The sequence below is a fragment of the Poecile atricapillus genome, chromosome 35 (genome assembly GCF_030490865.1).
Source record: "Poecile atricapillus isolate bPoeAtr1 chromosome 35, bPoeAtr1.hap1, whole genome shotgun sequence".
Taxonomy (NCBI): Eukaryota; Metazoa; Chordata; class Aves; order Passeriformes; family Paridae; genus Poecile; species Poecile atricapillus.
In genome coordinates this window covers 2,779,502-2,797,741 of record NC_081283.1, presented here as the reverse complement: position 1 = coordinate 2,797,741, position 18,240 = coordinate 2,779,502, and the positions used below count along the sequence as shown (strand labels likewise).

At 50.8% G+C, this 18,240-nt stretch overlaps 2 protein-coding genes across 3 annotated transcripts; one reads left to right on the top strand and one right to left on the bottom strand.

Annotated features, from left to right (window-relative positions):
- Positions 1-2,998: 2,998 nt before the first annotated feature.
- On the top strand, positions 2,999-5,984 carry LOC131590948 (interferon-induced protein with tetratricopeptide repeats 1-like). Of its 2 annotated transcripts, none has more exons than XM_058861372.1 (2): positions 2,999-3,152; positions 4,004-5,984. In XM_058861372.1, exons 1-2 carry the CDS (start codon positions 3,082-3,084, stop codon positions 5,370-5,372), a joined length of 1,440 nt encoding a protein of 479 aa, XP_058717355.1. In that variant the 5' UTR covers positions 2,999-3,081; the 3' UTR covers positions 5,373-5,984. The 2 variants fall into 2 exon arrangements, with proteins under 2 accessions (XP_058717355.1, XP_058717354.1); XM_058861371.1 differs by having other exon boundaries at positions 3,029-3,152; positions 4,001-5,984.
- Positions 5,985-6,950: 966 nt separating this feature from the next.
- RACGAP1 (Rac GTPase activating protein 1) lies at positions 6,951-15,568 on the bottom strand. The gene is made up of 17 exons (XM_058861367.1): positions 15,424-15,568; positions 14,205-14,293; positions 13,468-13,670; positions 13,012-13,148; positions 12,742-12,811; positions 12,477-12,530; positions 11,659-11,736; positions 11,423-11,540; positions 11,133-11,263; positions 10,546-10,710; positions 9,718-9,813; positions 9,323-9,521; positions 8,964-9,069; positions 8,575-8,707; positions 8,354-8,489; positions 8,024-8,132; positions 6,951-7,665 (listed from the first exon to the last, which is right to left on the bottom strand). Exons 2-17 carry the CDS (start codon positions 14,287-14,289, stop codon positions 7,590-7,592), a joined length of 1,896 nt encoding a protein of 631 aa, XP_058717350.1. The 5' UTR covers positions 14,290-14,293; positions 15,424-15,568; the 3' UTR covers positions 6,951-7,589.
- Positions 15,569-18,240: the final 2,672 nt, after the last annotated feature.

Genomic DNA, 18,240 nt, shown 5'->3' with positions numbered 1-18,240 from the left:
GCTCCTGTCTGGTTTGGGGGGATCTGGAGTGTCTGGAGTGCAGCTCTTCCCTGCCAGCTCCATCCAGAGCTCCCTGTGTCACCCCCAGCAGCAGATCCAGGCTCTGGTGGCTCCCCAAACTCAGGTGTGAGCGAGGCAGAAGGTCCAGGCCACTTTTATCTGGAGGAATCAGCAGATGCAAGAGCCACGATGGGAGTGAGGAAGAAGCAGGGCGTGCACAGAGGCTGCACATCCAAAGGGTTTGCAAACAAGGAGGGTAAATATTGTGGTGAGACAATACTGGCCTCGGTTTCTGTCTATATTACATAAAAAAATATTTCCTTTTTCGTTTTAAACGCTGCCCAGTCCTCCCCCCTTGGGCTCAGCTGAGCTGTGAGGAGGATGAACACCCTCTCCAAGGTCCTGCTCTGCTTCCCCTCCTTGTTGTGACCCATGGCAAACCACCACCTTCCCAAATATCGATGTTTTCATCCAAATAAAGGGGAGGGGGTTGGAATATTGTTAAAAAATAACCCAGCTGCGAGGCAGAAATGTGAAAGTGGTGTAAAAGCATCGCTCTTTTTGCCAGGCTGGGGAGAGAACAGTGCAGCAGAGTTATCTGTGGGAAGCCTCTGCCATCTGCTGGCACCAGGGAACAGACAGCAGGGGAAAATTCACAACCCTTTTTGAGGAGAAACATCACCTGTTTTGGTCTCATCAAAAACACTGAGGTCATAGAAAGGTTTATGATTTAAAAAATCACCCAGTTCCATCAGAGCAGGATCCTCCAGGCCATTTCCAACCTGGCCTTGGACATTTCCAGGGATCCAGGGACAGCCACGGCTTCTCTGGGTGACCTGTGCCAGACCCTCAGCACCTTGATAGCAAAGGATTCTCTCCTCAAGCTTCCAAGCCAGGCTTTTCTTGTACAAATTAAATTAAATTAAATTAAATACCTCTGTGCAAGTACCAATATGAGGTCTTAAAGTCTTTCTTTCCCTGGAGAGGTTCATAAACCCAACCTGCAGAGCTGTGAACACACCCAAGGGCAGTGCCAGGAGCTGAAAAAGTGAAATAGAAACTGTGAGAAACTGAAAACACCTTTTTATCTGTCCTCTTACTCACAGGAGCCTCACCTGTACCTGAACACCAGTAAGGAATTTATAGACAATTAGCAGAGAAAGAATTCAGATGTTCAGCCAGGACTCAAACTTTGTCAGGGAAATTTTGTGGCCACACCTCGAAGTATTTTTAGTTCTGGCCTCAGCTACTCAGATAAAGCTTCTTGAAGCTTCCCAGCGCTGCAGGCACTGTTTGAAGAACATTTCCAGGTTCTGTCTGTTTTGCTGCTCACTCTGGTGGTTCAGAGCCCTTTCCTTGTGGCCCAGACCCAACTGAAGGAACTTTATAACAAACAGGTGGTTTTTTGGGCAAATAAACCAGGATTTCCTTTCAATCAGCTCAGAATTTGATCAGTGTTATTTGATGCAACAGAATGTTTTGAAGCCAAGGACTGTTTTCAAACCACCAGCAAAAATATTTGGGTTTTTTTTTTTTTTCCTCTGCATCTTATTGCAGCTCTTTTGCTTTTCCTTCCCAACATTTATCTTTCACAACACCGAGCCTTGCCTGTACTTCCTGTTTGGCTGCTGCTTGGTAGTTTTCTCATTTGCTGTTATTTTTGACTTCCATCCAAGCTTTGTATGATATTAATAGCTGTTGCACAGAACTGTAATCATCCTCAAACCAGCCCTAATATTAGCAGATGTAGCCAAGAACTGTTGTCAAGGCCTGAGGGATTTAAGCAGTGAATTTTCTCCTCCATCCTGCCAATTTTGCCCCAGCCCAGGCAGCCAAAACATCTGCCCAGCACCCAACTCACACAGCCCCATCCTGGCCACCTCAGGCAAGGGAGAAGCAGCTTGGTCGAGCCCAAACGCACAGAGAAAGAAACTGAAAGAAGATGCTGATGTGAGAATTCAAGAATTAGATGTTATTGGTTGACTAATTAATGCTTCAGTCTAATCAAGATAGAGCAATCACTCATTGTTCATCCAGCAGTGCTAACGCTAATAGCCAAATTACTCATTTTCTTTTAAAGGTTGTCAGCAATAGAAAAAAATAAACACAGAGGATAAAAGCATCTACCCTGCTCCTCCAGCAGTAAATTCTCCTCCTCCCTTTGCGCTGCTGCAGTGACTCATCAGCATCCTGAGGGGGAAATAGTGATAGGTTTTTTCTTCTTTGCTGGGAGGAATATGATTTTAAGGCTGGTGGTTTCTTCCTTCTCAGTTTAGAGTTTACTTGAGGCTACTTTATTTTAATATATTTTTTACTGTTCTCTCTACTGGAATCTTTCTTCCCAGGGCTGCAATCTCTCATCATACCCAGACATACCACGTGTACTGCATTTTACCTTTATTTTTTCTGTCGTTTCCACTGCTTTCTGTCACCTGCCAAAGCCTCAGTGATGGATTCCTGGTGAGATGATGACACCTCTGGGGCCACCCCGAGCTCAGCATCCCCAGCTCAGCATCCCCAGCTCAGCATCCCCAGCTCTGTCAGCATTTCCTGCTCCTTAAGGAAGGATTTGGGATTCACCCCAGGGTGAATCCAGGCTGTCCCTCACACCAAACTGTGCAAACACAGTTGCCATCCCCTTTTTGCTGTGCCAGGCAGACGAGACAAACCCCAACAAAGCCACCAGGGCAGATCCAGATGAGTCCTGGGGACAAAGTCCTGCAGCCTTTGGCTCCTCACTGATCAAGGTGATGCAGCATTTCCATTCTGATGGATCCTCCATCACCTTACACCAGGTGTAACATCCAGAAAGTTTTAACACCAAAATCCTTTCCAGCAGGGAGAAGTCTCCAGGAGGGAATTCAGACCCCGCTGCTCTGACCACAGGGTTCCCTTCCTTGTCTATCCAATGTCATTTTATGAAGATGGACAGCAAGAAGACACTTTCTTTTTCTGGTTTAAGCTCTTTCAGTTTCATTTCATCCTAGATAAGTGGTTTCATCTGACTCCACCCAGGAGAGAGCTCTCCTATTTAAGGCCCAGTCTGTCTTTGAGGTTACAGACTGTCCTGGCCAGGGTCTGATGCCACATGAAAGAGGTGCAGCCAAGCCATTGTCCCTCGACAGTGACGTGATATCCACAGCAAAAATGAGGTGAGTGCACAGCATCCCTCCTTGTCACAGCTCCCACAGTGACAGGGTGTGAGGGGACAAGGCTCAGCTCATCCTGCCTCAGAATCCCACCATGGTTAAGGCTGGACAGGGCCTCTGAAATTTGTCTTGTCCTCTGACTTCAGACAGCTTTGGAGTCTCTCTGAGGGTGGAGACTGCACAACCTGTCCAGGAAAGCTGTGCAAAGCCTCTCTTCTTCTCATGGTTAAGTTTCCTGATGTCCAGATGGAGCTTTCTAGGCTTGGTTGTGCCCTTCTTGCCCACTGGGCACCACTAAAAAAGCCTTGCACTTCTTTCCACCCTGCCTTCAGTTATTTCCACAGCTCTAAAATCCTCCTGAGCCTTCTCTTCTCTATTCTGAACAGTCTCAGCACTCTCAGCCTTTCCTCATGGAAGAGACACTCCAGTCTAACACCTTCCTTACCTTGCTGCGCTCTTTTTTGAGCCATTTCTTCATCCTTCAGCTGAAGGCACAGCCCCTACCAATAGAAGGTGAAGAAGCTTTCAGTGTCTGGGTGGGGCTGGCTCTGCTCTCCCTTTCTGCAGCCCATCCCAGAGCCTTTAGATAAGAGAGCAGCCCTGGCTCCAGGCACTGGTGACTGCACTCCTGCCCTGCTGCTCTCCAATGGGAGGAAAATTGGAAAATCACTGAAAAATGGGCTGATTGGAACAACAATCTGGAGGTTCTTTAGTAGCCCAAGTACAAGGGATGTGTTGAGCAACTGGAGAGAGTCTCTTCCTCCACCTCCCTTCCTCTTTTCCCCCCAGTCAGTGTGGGCAGCCCAGGGTCCCACCCTTCCATCACACAATTCACCATTTCCTCTTTGCAGCAGGGAGCAGCTGAAGGAGAAGCTGGAGGCTCTCCAGTGTCACTTCACCTGGGAGCTGGACGTTGACTCTCTCAGTCCTCAGCACGTCCTGCAGAAGGTGGATGTGGAGATCAAGCACACAGCTCACCAGAACCAGGTGGCTCTCCTGGGGCTCCAGGCATTCCTGCAGCAGCTGGACAACCAGAGCACGGCAGCTCTGCAAAGCCTCCGAGCTGCTGAGGAGTGCAACAACCAGGAGGAGCAGCCAGCGTCTACTGTCGGTTCTTTGGTCATCTATGGGAATTCTGCTTGGATTCATTTCCTCCAGGGCTCCTATCAGGAGGCTGAAACCTGCCTGCAACGAGCTCAGCAGCTCTGTCCAACCCCCTGGGACGTGAGGCTGATCCCGCACATCCAGGCACACAAAGGTTGGTCTCTCCTGGTTATCAGAGCCCGCAACGGGCAGCGGGCAAGAGAGTGCTTCGAGGTGGCCTTGATGCTCGAACCAGAGAACAGATCTTTCCGTACTGGGCTTGGAATGGCTCTTTATTCCTCCTGGAATTTCTCCTGGCAACCTGATATGGCAAGCAAAGCCATAGCCCCGTTGGAAGCAATTGTCAACGAGCAGCCAAATAACTACAGAGCCAAAATATATTTGGCCAGGGTACTTGGACAAGGAGATAGGGAAAAATCAATTAGCTTGGCTGAAGAATGTGCAGAGGGAAGCTCTGACCCCGAGGTCCTCAGACTGTCAGTTTTTCTCAGGATGACACAGTCGATAGAGCGAGCGCTGGAGATCGCCCAGCGAGCCGTGCAGCAGGATTCAGGTTACCACCTCCTCTACCAGGCCTTGGCCCAGTGCTACAAACAACAGTGGCTTAAAGCAAACCAGGAGGACAAGAATAATATACTGGATGAAGCCATCAGACACCTCCAGCAAATTGTGGAGGCGCATCCAAACCGTGACCTCACAATTCTCAGGCTGCAGCTGGCAGAGCTCATTGGTGCGAGGGATCCAGCACGGGAAGAAGAGATCTACAAGGAGCTGCAGGAGAAAATCAACACCCTGAGCCTCAGGTACCGCCAAGCCTTGAATCGCGCCTGGGGAAAGTTCTTCCTCTACCGGGGGAGATCACTGGGAAAGGCAAGAGCCAAGTTCATGGCTGCTTACAGCATTCCTGTGCAGACAGAGCAGAGGAAGGACTGTGGGCGCAGGCTGAGGAGGATGGCTCAGATCTACCAGCGCAACGGTGACCCCGACGCTGCCGACGACATCCACCGCTTCCTCCAAGAGGCCGACCGGCACCTGTACGGGGACCCTGCTGCGCTCAGTTTGGATGATGAGGATGATCCCATCCCAGAGAGAGCAGAGAATGACTTTTCCCAAGGCTAGAAGGGCAAAAGGAACTGGCTCTGCACAGCAGTGCCATCCCTCACACGGTGATTCTGCTGGCTCCTCATGATTGCTCAGCCATCAAATCCAGGCCCACCCGCGGGTAACCGAGTGCCCAAACCTCAGCCACGCTGCTGTGTCCTGCTTCTCCCCCAGGGAATGAAAACAAGAGTGAAGAATTTGGCTTACAGGGTCTGAGCACAATCTTCAGCAGGTGTGGACCCTCCCTTGGAACCGCCACTGATCAGAACTGAACGCTGATTAGGGCAATGTGAGAAATCAACTCGTTAATTAGAAGAATTCCACCATTAGCAACAAACCAGGAGGTGGATTCCTCCACAAGATCAGTGAGGAGCCACGATGAGAGCGAAGTCCTTCAGGACAGGACACAGACAGCCCCTGCTCTGTCCAAATGCATTTAACTCTGCTGATTAAGGATCCCACAGAGGTGATTTTATCTACACTAATCCTCAGAAGCACACGCACGCCTGCCCCTGCCTGGATGTAAACCAGGAGTTTTCTTGTACTGGTTCCCACCAGGAATGACATTTTCATCCCTGTTTCTGGAGCCAAACTGTGGCTTTTAATATTCTTTGATCAATAAATATTTCTCTGTGTGATTTATCCTTGCTGGTGTCTTCTTGCAGCCTGAAGCATCCAGAGCATGGAATGCCAAAGATCTGCCCTCTCCTCACTGTTCTCACTCTCCATCCCCCATCCCAGCCCTTCCCACTTGGAATTTGTGCCCTTACCTGAAGGCACAGGTGGGCATCACCCATCCCAACCACCCCAAGCACTGCCAGGGTCATCTTTGTGCCCAGCAGTACCTGAGTGGGGGTGGCCTCCTCAGGTGTCCCTCAGCAGGTGCCACCAACAGTGACCACGTTCCTGCTCCAGTGAGGAACAGGCAAGGATCAAGTCTGGGAGATGCTCCAGGAAAGGACCAAGTGTGCCCAAAACCAGAATTTGGGTAAGGAGAACACACCTTAGTGCCCCTGTCGTGCACACCTGGTGTGTTTGAGAACCCAGGACCAGAAACACCTCCTTGCTCAGGGGCCCCAGCACCAGTGTACAAACACTTCACCCCACCAGACCTCACAATCAAGGGGAAAGAGAAACAGCCCAGGCCACCACACCCACCCTGGGCTATTTCACCTCCCAGCACCAGAGCTGGGACCAAACCTGTCATCCTCCTTCATCCTCTGGACCCAGGAGCCACAGCCCAGGGCAGCAAAGTTGGCTGGGATCAGTCCTTGGGGCAGGAGCTCCTCAGAGAGCAGCCCCTCAGCCTCCAGCGAGGCCACACATGCCTGGCTGAAAATACACAGCACAAGTTAAAACCATGAGCCAGAGCACACAAAACTGTGGGTTGTGTAAAACATCAGCATTTACTTCACTGCACAGTCAGGACAGTTTTCCAGAGCTCAATAAAAACAGCCACTTGATAAAATCCTGTGTGTTCCACAGGTGTCTCCACACAGGGCAAGGTCCCAGATCCTGGGAAAGCAGAACTTCCACCCCCACTGCACCACCCTCCCTCCCCTCACCAGCATGAGCAGCACTAACTCCTTTGGGCTCCCCAGGAATCCCTTTGGCTTTGCATCTACACCCTCCTCTACAGAATTCACCCCTGCAAACACATATATATAAATACAGAATATATATAGTAGCAGGAAATGTTCCTTTGGAGAAGCCACAGTTCCTCGGGCAGTTCATTACAGAGAGGTTTTTGCCACCAGCCCAATCCAACACTGCCATCCTCAGGATTGCAGCTGCACCACCAGCCAGGTGGGACACACTGTGCTGATCCAGGAAAACCTGGATTCTGACAAAGTTCAGGCACTGCTGTGTCAACAACATCCTATGGAGTCCTAAAAACCCCAACAAACTGACCCTCATTTTGTGCCTCCTCTACTTCACACAGGGAAAAAAACAGATGTTAGTTAAAATGCCAGTTCTCTAGAGTTTCTTTAATGATTAACACTGAACAAATCCTGCTCGTTACTGTTTTCACCAATATTCACTACATTCAGCACAGCATTAGATAATAAAAATAAATTGCACTATAAAATCCCATTAAAAGTCTCAGTTAAGCTGAAAGATAAAAGGCAAAACATCATTTAATATAAGCTGCCAGGGGCCACAGAGACAACCTGTGCTTCTTCCACATGTGAGCATCGCTGTGCAAATGCCGGGACAAGACCAACTCCCAGGTCTTCACTTCAGCATAGGAGAGGCAAAGAAGTTCCCCTGATGCCCAAACTGGGGTGTTGACTTGCTTTTGCTCCCAAATCTAATTCCAGAGAAACACAGAAGAACATCAGTATGGATTCTGATTCCATACTGATATCCTGTAGGTATAACATAGACCAAACATAACAAGGTATCATCCTCCTGCTGGACACAGAAGTTTAAGACTCTCCCTCTTGCAGGGAGCACCCAAATTTCACCCACCTCCCAAAATAAGTTCCTCTCTTGACCATAGGAGGATGTTTGTTACCCATCAGGCAGCTGCTGCTCCCACAGCACAGATTAAGGGAGGGTTTAGTGAGCAGTAAATGCTGACTGCCCCCAAATATCTGCTCTCCTAGAGCACCCAAACCATCTGCAGGCGTTCCAAACATGGCATGAGAGCACCCATGGGCACTTACTTGGGGGTGGTCTTGCTGAAGGTGGAGCGGACCCTCTGGGACAGGGAGCTGGATGAGGGTGTCTTGGAGAGCTGCTGCTCTGGGGTGGTGAGAGGTCCCAGAATGCTCACTGCCAAAAGAGAGCAGCACAGTGTGGAGACAGCTCAAGTTTTTTCTTTGCCATGCAGGGAACATCAGGCATTCCCTGGCATCTGTCAAAAGCACTAGACAAATCTGGCATTTCCTGGCAGACTTTGCTTTTCCCTCTCCCTCTGTGAAGCTCTGAGAGCCTCCCAGGCTGCTGGGATTGAGGGTTGCTGTTTTTAGGAAGGGAGGAAAAGGCAGGATTACCTTGAATCTCAGGTGTCCGTGGAGTGGAGTAGGCGTTGGTGTTCTCAATCACGTGTGCTGGGTCAATGTTCTCCTGCTCCACCATCATCATCTGGCTCCAGTAGTCCATGGGCAGCAGCAGGAGTCGCTCCACGACCTACAGACACCCCTGTGAGTCACTGCTCACAGAATCATGGAATGGGTTGGGTTGGAAGAGAGAAAATCACCAAGGTTTGTCCTACCTTGGGCTGACGCTTCGTGTCCTGCAGGAGGGTCATGGGGTCAGGATCTGGGACCGCGTGGGCAACTATGGTGGGGCCAAAGACTTTGGCCAAATTGGAGATGTCCATTTTGGTGTCTGGGCTCTGAGCCACCCTGCAAGATAAGAAATTCAAAAAGAATGTAGCTTCACCCCTTCACTTGTGACACAAGTCCCCTGTCCCACACACACTTGGCCTCTGAGGGAGCAGAGGTTTGTTCCAGAATTTGTTCGTGCTCACAAGCAGTAACCAGACCCAATCAGAAAAAACACCAGTGGGGTAACCTTCCCCTTTCAGATCACAGAATGGTTTGGGTTGGGAGGAACCTTCAAAATCACCTGGTTCCAACCCCACTGTCCCTCAGAACGTACCTCTGCAGGTGGACCATGAGGAAAGCCAAGGTGTCCCTATTGGCCTGAGGCAGTTCTCCAATTGCTTGATACATAGCAGCAATGCTGTTGTCCTCATCCAAGATTTCTAGCAGGAAAAAATAACATTTAGACCTAAGAAAGCACTCCCAGAAGATGCAATATGCCACTCACAGCCACAGCTACCCTGAAAAATAAGCCAGAAACAGCTCATGCTGTGCTAATAATCTTGTATCCTGCCCAACTACAATTCAGGCACGAGGACTCCACAGAGCACCAAGGCCTGCTGGCTCACTTGACAGCAAAACCACAAGCACTGAGCCTCAGGAAAGAGCTGGAGATGTCACACAGCAATTCCTCACCTGCAGCTTCCATGAAAGTCTTGTTTAACCGGAAAGTGAGAAGAGGCTCTTTCAGGCTGCGCAGGAAGTCCTTGAGAAGGCCGCAGATGGCGTGGATATCGTCCACTTTACTGAGCAAAGGAATGTTCTTTCCTCTAAGAAACTTCTCTTTCAGTTCCCTCACAGTCTTCTCACAGCCAGAAACGCGGTAAATGCCTGTCTGATGGCACAAAGCTTGGCTCAGAGGAGGAGGTCAACTGATTTTCTTCCATCCCCACCTTCTCTCCACATCTCAGTCACCCACTGAGCAGCACAATCCATACCATAAATACAGGATATTTGGGTTAAAAATTTGTGCTTCCCTACCAGCACAACCCATTTCATTAGCACTGTTTCACACTTCATTTTCCTCTTACCTCATGCAGCCCTCGTTGCTCAATCTCATTAACACAGTGCACGATGATGGAAGGGATCATTGGAGGAGTAGAAGGGACAAAATCCATCAAGGTGCCCTAAAAGGCAGAAGGAAAAGTAAAAAAAAAAAGACTGATTCAGTCACCAAGACATGGAAAATACTCTCTCAGGAATTCACAGCAAGATCTATGGTCTGAAAACAAGAATTGTTGCTCTTCTCAGGACTGATGAAGAAACATCACATCCATCAGCACAACGCTGCATCGCCTGCCCAGAGCTGCCACCTTCCCCACTCAACGCCCTCCTACCATCACACCCCTACACCCCCTCCCTGCTTGTGGAATGATGCATTAGAGAGCTCATTTGCATGTTATTATGCAGCTCTGAGCAACAGGAGCTTTTGCTGGGGAAGGCAGCCTTGGAGCTGAGCGAGTCCCCAAGCCAAGGTGTGTCGCTCTATTAAGGAACGGCTGGGAAGAGACGACACAGACTCTCATGGAGTCAGAACAGGAGAATTCCTTAGTTTATTGCTTCAGCTTTGTTTTATAGACTGGTTCGTGGAAAGTACAGAAAGGAAACTCTCATTGGTCATCAAATCACTACATCACCATCACTGGTCAGTGGTGTACAACACCCTCTGACTTTCTCTTGCCAAGAAAACAAGAGACAGACAAACAGCACCTGCAAGGGCTGTTTTCTGTCTTTGAGGATTGTTTTTAAATCCTCCCATGAAATTCCTAGGCTAGCTCTCAGGCCTGCAGTTTTACAGGCACTTTGCTGCCTGCTTCAGAGCTAGCATTCATAAAGGTGGGCCCGGGGCACAGACCCACCTCGCCAATGCGGACAGGAGTGCCCGTCAGCGTGGGGATGCAGGGCAGAGGACAGCGCTCCCGGCACTCCGGGTGAGTGACCACCCTGCAGTCTCTGCACTTCAGAGAGATCTTCCCAAACTTGACTCTCTTTCCACATGGAACACATGATTCTGGCTTGATAACCTGGTGATGCAGAGCACAGAGATAGGAGAGATTAGTGCAGTGTGGTAACTCGGCAGGAATTAAACTGGGTAAGAGTTCCCTGATCCGTGCAGGTATTGACCCGAGACACAGCCATAGAATCATGGAATGGCCTGAACTGGAGGAGACCCACAGAGATCATCAGTCCAGCTCCTGCATAGGCACCCCAACAATCCTGCCCTGTGCATCCCTTGGAGCATTGTCCAAATCTTCCTGGAGCTCTGGCAGCCTTGGGGCTGTGCCTGTTCCCCGGGGAGCCTGGGCAGTGCACGACCGCCCCTCTGGGAGAACCTTTTCCCAATATCCAACCTAAACCTCCCTCAACACAGCTGTTAGCCTCTTATCACACACATTTCAAGATGCAAGGAGATGCTTCTCCAAGCTCCTCCTGCCTGTAGACCCACCGTCTTTGAAACAAAGTCGTGCAGCCTCACTCCCCCGTTGTGCTGCGGGGTGCTGGAGCCATCGGTGTCTGATTTGGACTCCAGCTGCTTACTGCCTATGCTGGACTCGCTGTTCCAGGGCTGCAAAGGACCTGGAAGATACAAGAGGACAAGGCTGACTGGCTGGAATCACCCTCTGCCCCCAAAAGCACGGCTATCATAAACCAGAAGCAGCTCCCAGGTCCTGGAATAACAAACATTTCAGGATAAGCCAGGTAGTTGTGTCAGGACAGGATGGAGATTGCACCTACCGCTCTTCCTCCGGCTCCTCCGAGGGTAAGGCACAGTCTGGATGGTAGAAATGGCTTCAATTGGGCCACCATCATTGGGGACCATCACAGTGGTCTTTGCTACTATGGATTCATTGGCCTGGAACAACAAATACACCAGTGACAGGAGAGCTGACAGAACACAGGAGTGCCAGTGGCCCTGGAAACAGGCAGGAACCGTGGCCATGCACACACAAACCCAGCTGTGACCACCATACCTGGTCTGCTGTGTTGCTAATGGATCTGGATTTCTTCTGAGGAGCTGGGGGGCCTTCAGCAAACTTCCTGGAAGAGCGCTGAAAAGAGAGCACATTCTTGTTTAGGAGCAGGAATGCTCTTCACTTGGCATGACACTGGTTCAGCGTGACTAGGACTGAACGCTTTGTGCATCTGTGGTGTGTGCAGAAAAGTCCTCCAGAGGTACCTCTGCTTCGTGGCAACCTTGGAGGTGCCAGGAAGAACTAGAAAACCTCTTTCAGATAATTTCCTAGCCAGCTTTATAATTCAGTTCAGAAAAAGAAAGCTAGCCTAAGAAAAGAGGACAAAAAAGGGGACAAAAAAGCCCCAACAAACCCACAAACTACACACACAAAAAACAGCAGCTAAGCAAATCCCAGACTCTTCCCAGCTCCTCTAGGTGATGGTTTCAGGCTCTTTCCCACCTGTATCTTCTGCAGATTAAAGCAGAACAAGCACCAGCTCCTTTACAGGATAAAAAAATGTTAACTTTCCCCCTATGTCACCATTTTCCCCTAATCTGGGAGCTGTTAATAATCTCCAAGTGTTTTCTAGTAAACCCCAGACTGGAACACCACAAGATATACAGAAACTCCACTTATTTTCAGTAGACAAACAATGGCATCAGACCTAAATTTCAATCTAAACCCTCACAGCAGCAGCAGCACATCCATGCAAGGTCTGACTGTGCTCAGTGGCTCAGAGGTCACTACAGGTGGCTGTGAGGTGACAGATGGTGGCATTGTGGCAGCCAGGGGGAACAGAGGAAACTGTGTGACAAGGAACAATTGAACAATACCCGCTTCTCTCTCCTCTTCAGCCTGACAGCTTTCACCACCGAGGAATTCCAGTCCTGGGGGAAATACATTGGTTAATGGTAAATACCACACAGCCCCTGGCCAGGGCTTTCATCAAATTTTAACCAACAGCACACCCGGGAAATGCAAATCAGCTCAGCCAGGTTAATATCCCAGTGATCTAAACACAAAGGGTCTCTGGAGATCAACCCCCTCCCCTCGGGGCTTTACAGGGGAGGAGAACTTCAGAACGTGGAGTTACATTACCAGTGAGTCATCGGTCTTGTCAAAGCTGATGTCTGACAGAATTGAGCCAGATTCATCTATTGTAGACAGCCTAAAAAACAAAAATTAGAAGCAGCTTGTATCAGTTTGGCTTTCAGTCAGTCACGGTTCCAGAACAATCTCACTGACTCAGAAGAGCCGTATTTTAAAGTGGAACAAAAAGGAAAACTGTTGACATGGGTGCGGAATGTGTCACAGAGGCCGACAGCTGGATTGATGCCTGACACCTCAAATAAAAAGCTGTTTCCTTACCTTTTGTTGCCTGCATTTCCCAGAGAAGTCTGTGGCCTGTTCAGGAAGGCGAGGACAGACTTCTGCTCCTCGCTGAGCTGGATGCTGCCCGAGGCATCACACATGAGCAGCTCCCGAATCAGCTGGATTTGCCGCTCCTGTGAGCACAGATAACATCAGCAGCTGGACACACTGGGCTTAATTACTGCAAGACCCCAAGTGTTTGAGATACCAGAGATAAGCTCTCAGAACTTGTGTCAGTGGGCTGCTAATGGTTGTAGGCAGGTAATGGCAGCTCAGACAGGTAATGGCAGCTCAGTCTCCCTTCCCAGATCCAAGCAGGAGGCTGCTCCGAGGAGCTGAACCAATTCCTTGTTTTTTTTCCCTTTTCTTCCCATGAGTGCCACTGATCAATGCAGTTTAATCACCTTGTCTCCACCCTCCCAACAGCTGATGGGTAACACAGGAATTACTCACCAGCTTCTCACAGTCCATCTCGGCTTTTTGCCGCCGTTTGATCTCCACATCCACCTGATTTCGGGCGTGTTTCAGCTTCACGTCCAGGGCACTGCGCTCAGCTTCAGTCTTCATGAGGAGATCTTTGTACCTGCCGAGCTCGTGCTCTGTTTTCTGCCATTCCCTCCGGTACTCCTCAAAGTTCTTCGCTAACTGGATAAACTCTGGGGAGAGAACACATGAGGCTTTTTAGCTGGGCAAGCAGAGGAGCAGCTGACAGCAGGGATCTGTTCACACAGAATCCCAGGATTCCTGAGGCTGGAAAAGATCTCTAAGAGCACCGAGTCAAATCTATGCCAAATCCCCACCTTGTCACCCAGCCCAGAGCTCTGAGTGCCACATCCAGTCATTCCTTGGACACTTCCAGGGATGGGGATCCCAAACCTCCCTGGGCAGCCCTCTCCAATCCCTGACTGCCCTTTCCATGAAGAAATTCTTCCTCCTGATACCCAGCCTGCTCCCAGCTGAGGTGTGGAGAACCCAGCCACACGAGATCCATTTTTCAGACCAAGCCCTTCCTGTCAGCACCAGCCAGAAGAGCTGGAACATGAGACATTGCACAAGCAGCACAGTTTGCTACAAGCAGAACGTGGCCCTGCATAGAAATTCAGCTGGGACTCGATGTTTCTCCATAAAGGAAAAACCCAGATTGGGCTGGTTTTAGCATCTTCAGCAGATTCTTGAGGAACAAAACTCACGGCATTCGTTTCCTTCGCTCAGAAGCTCGGCCTGGCGCGTGAGCTGCTCGTACAGACCCCGCAGGTTCACCATGGCAATCTCCATCCTCCTGCCAAAAAAACACAGCTAATGACAGCCCAGCCCTTCCCTCCCACCACCGAGCAGAAACCAGCCCAAAGAGGAGAGAACCAGCCTCAGAGTTACTGGTTGTAATGCTTTCAGGCGTGTTCGAGAAGCTGCACGAACAAAACTCATGTTTTATGGAGATCTATGCATCTGCTTTTTTTCCATTGGGAATGAAAATCCACAGCTCTCCACAGTTTATGGATAAGAGAGCCTTGGAGAGAGGCAGATCTGCCCACCTTAGTGCCCAGCACAGCACTGAGGGTCAGAACCCAAGGCAAGATGAGGGATCCCAAGTCCTTCCCAGCAGAAAGGATACAGAACACAGCCCATGCCCTGTCTACAAATATCTTGGTACTATATAGGCCACTAAAAACCTGCAAGTTTTCAGCACTTTGTAAGATAAAAATAGGAGCAACATTCCGGGGAATTTTAATACAGTTTTAAATTTAGCTGCATTTTAAGTTACAGCTCCTCCTGCAAATAGCTGTTAAAATTCAACCAGTCAGCACATTTCTCTCAAACAGCAGCAACAACGGCATAAACAGAGGCAGCGAAGGGGAAAGTCTCCAGCTCAGCAAGACAGAAATGACTTCACTAATGCGAGAGGTGGCTGGGGCAGGCAGGGCAGGGAAATGCGCTGGTGCTGGAAGGCTTGGGAGAGGTGCCAGGAGAGAACACAACAAGCACAGAAGGCTTTGAGGTACCTGTTTCACAAGTACAGACTTCACAGGCACACCGATACCTCAGAACTTTCTCAGTTCAGGCGGACTGGGCGGTGTGGAAGAGCTCTGCCCTTGCCCTGCGAACTCACAGCACGGGGCAGGCCCAGCTCGGTGCCTCAATTACCAGCACCAACATCACCATCCCCACGCCCACCGAGACCCCTGAGGAGGGGAGGTGGGCTTCGACCCCCGAGGCTGCGACCCCCGAGGCCGGGAGATGGGTCTCGATCCCCGAGCTGAGCGACCGGAGCTCCGAGAACCGTGAGGAATGGGCCTGGGCGGCTCCGGGATGCGCCGCTCCCCTCAGCCTTCCGGATGCCCCGCACATCCCCTGAGCGCCCGGTTCCTCCCAGCTCGCTCCCAGCCCTTCTCCGCCCGTCCCTGCACTCACCTGGGCCCCTCCAGGCTCCCCTCAGCGGAGCCCCCCCAGGTTCCCCTCAGGGTCCCTCAGCGGAGCCCCCCCAGGTTCCCCTCAGGGTCCCTCACCCGGACCTCAGCGGCGCGCGCAGCCCCAACCGCCCCGCGCTCGGGTTTGAATCCGCTCCTCCAGCCAATCCCCGCTCGGTCCGGCCCCACCCGTGTCTCTCATTGGCTGAGCACAGGGGGATGCTGAAGCCGGCCCGCCGCCATGTTTGCTGAGGATGGGCCCCCCCCGTTCTCCAGGGCCGTTCTTGGGGCGCGGCCGCGCGCGCGCTGAAGCCGCCCCGGGCGCCATCTTTGGTGCTGGCCGCGGGTCCCAGACCGTGTTGCGCAGCAACGGGGACGCCGTGAGGGCCCGGGACCCCCAGGCCTGGGCCTGCTCCTTGTCCAGAGCTCCAGAGGGGCTGAACTGGGAGGAAAATCCCTCCTCAGACCGAGCCCTGGCTCTCATTTCCAGCAAAAACACTGGCACAGGGCTCGTGAGGGCCTGTGAGGGCCCGGGACCCCCAGGCCTGGGCCTGCTCCTTGTCCAGAGCTCCAGAGGGGCTGAACTGGGAGGAAAATCCCTCCTCAGACCGAGCCCTGGCTCTCATTTCCAGCAAAAACACTGGCACAGGGCTCGTGAGGGCCCGGGACCCCCAGGCCTGGGCCTGCTCCTTGTCCAGAGGGGCTGAACTGGGAGGAAAATCCCTCCTCAGACCGAGCCCTGGCTCTCATTTCCAGCAAAAACACTGGCACAGGGCTCGTGAGGGCCTGAGCCCCCCAGGCCTGGGCCTGCTCCTTGTCCAGAGGGGCTGAACTGGGAGGAAAATCCCTCCTCAGACCGAGCCCTGGCTCTCATTTCCAGCAAAAACACTGGCACAGGGCTCGTGAGGGCCCGGGACCCCCAGGCCTGGGCCTGCTCCTTGTCCAGAGCTCCAGAGGGGCTGAACTGGGAGGAAAATCCCTCCTCAGACCGAGCCCTGGCTCTCATTTCCAGCACAAACACTGGCACAGGGCTCGGGAGAGCCCGGGACCCCCAGGCCTGGGCCTGCTCCTTGTCCAGAGGGGCTGAACTGGGAGGAAAATCCCTCCTCAGACCGAGCCCTGGCTCTCATTTCCAGCAAAAACACTGGCACAGGGCTCGGGAGGGCCTGAGCCCCCCGCCGTGGTTCTGCAAAAGGACCCTGCAAGGGGCTGGCAGCAGCCGGCTGAGGGTTGAAATTCATTCATTCGTGTTTAGGAAGTGTTGGCGCTTGAGAAATACCATGCTTTGCCTGATTTTTGTCTTTAAATGTTGATTTGAGTAACAGCCGGCAACTTGTGCCAAAGGCGAAACCCATTTCGAGCCACATACGAGTCTTCCCTGTGCAGGCGTTTAATATGCAAACAGATAAAACCCAAACCCAACAATCACACAAAGGGAATTCGCATAATAATAAAATAACAACGTGCTTTAATCTTTTAAATCTGAAACAAAACAGCGGGTAATTGAAGAATGGATATTAGCAATTAGAAAGCGGAACTAAATGCTTAAAATTGCGCAGTGGAAAAGGGAGTTCATAAAGCAGATTGCTCTCATCATCCAGCTGCTTTGTTGGAACCGCTTTATTTAGGGTATATAGTTTGTTTTAACTTAATAATAATTAATTTGTAATAGATTGTAAAAAGCCTCAAGATCTTTGGAAAAGTAAACGTTACTGTGAAGGAGAGAGCAAAAATTATCTACATTTTATAGGGGAAGCGAGGCCTAGAAGGGACACAACTCATCCTCTGAGCAAATGGCCAAGCAAGAGAAAGGTTCTGACTTGGATAAATGAATTATAGAACAAAAGATCACCCAAAAGGCCAGTTTGCCCCTGTCTGGGATGAAGCTGGAGGTTGAAGGGTACACCTGGCTCTGCAGAGTGTGTTGTGCAGGTACATCCCCCCTTTGAGATGAGGCTCAGCTGTTTTGGTGTCAGCCCGGGGCCTCCTGCAGCTCCTGCCTGTAATTAAATCTTCCAAGATGCTAAGATGTCTCTATTGGCAGATCGTATTTATAGGCAGGCGAGTTGTTTTAGTGTCGTTCTGAAGAGTTAAGGAAGCTTTTGCTCATAAGCAAATTCTGTTCTCTTTCAAATTGTCATCTGCAATCTCATGCCAATAAAAAAGCACATTATTTTAGATGATTGCCCCCGCGGTGCTTGTAGTGAGTTACTGCAGTAGGTGCTGGGCTTGTGTTACACAAATTACATTTCTTCCATATGTGTTCAACCATCGTCCTTCCAAACCCTCCTCTGAATCAGGAGGGCAGCAGGATCTGAGCACCCCAAAAACGCTGCTCAGAACCCCCCCATCCTGTGCTGTGGATCTGGAAAATGAGCATTTGCTCAGCCCCAGGCCCTAAAACCTTTGTGGAGCCTCTTTTCCTCCTCCTCGGTTGATGAATGATGAGAGCAGAGGGGTCAGCAGCACCTTTCATTTGGAGCTTTATTCGCCGGAGAAGAAAGGCAGAAGGGCTGAGGGCCTTTTCAGGAGCTGCTTTATGGCAAAGTAATTATATTCCCTTTTTGTTTGTGTCAGGAAGGGGGGGAGAAGCCTTGAAATGTCTCATCTGGGAAACCGTTAATAGAATTTATGCTAATTTGATGATTCCGGCGATTACTGGCGGAAGCACTTCACATTCTCAGGCAGCAGAAATTCTCCTCCAGCTCCTCCCGCAGCCTCACTGGGTTGGTCTTCAGCCCATTCTCCACCTCCAGCCACTGCAGAGCCTTCACTGCAGACCCCAGGGACCCCAGGATGTCACCCCAAGATGTGACCGGGC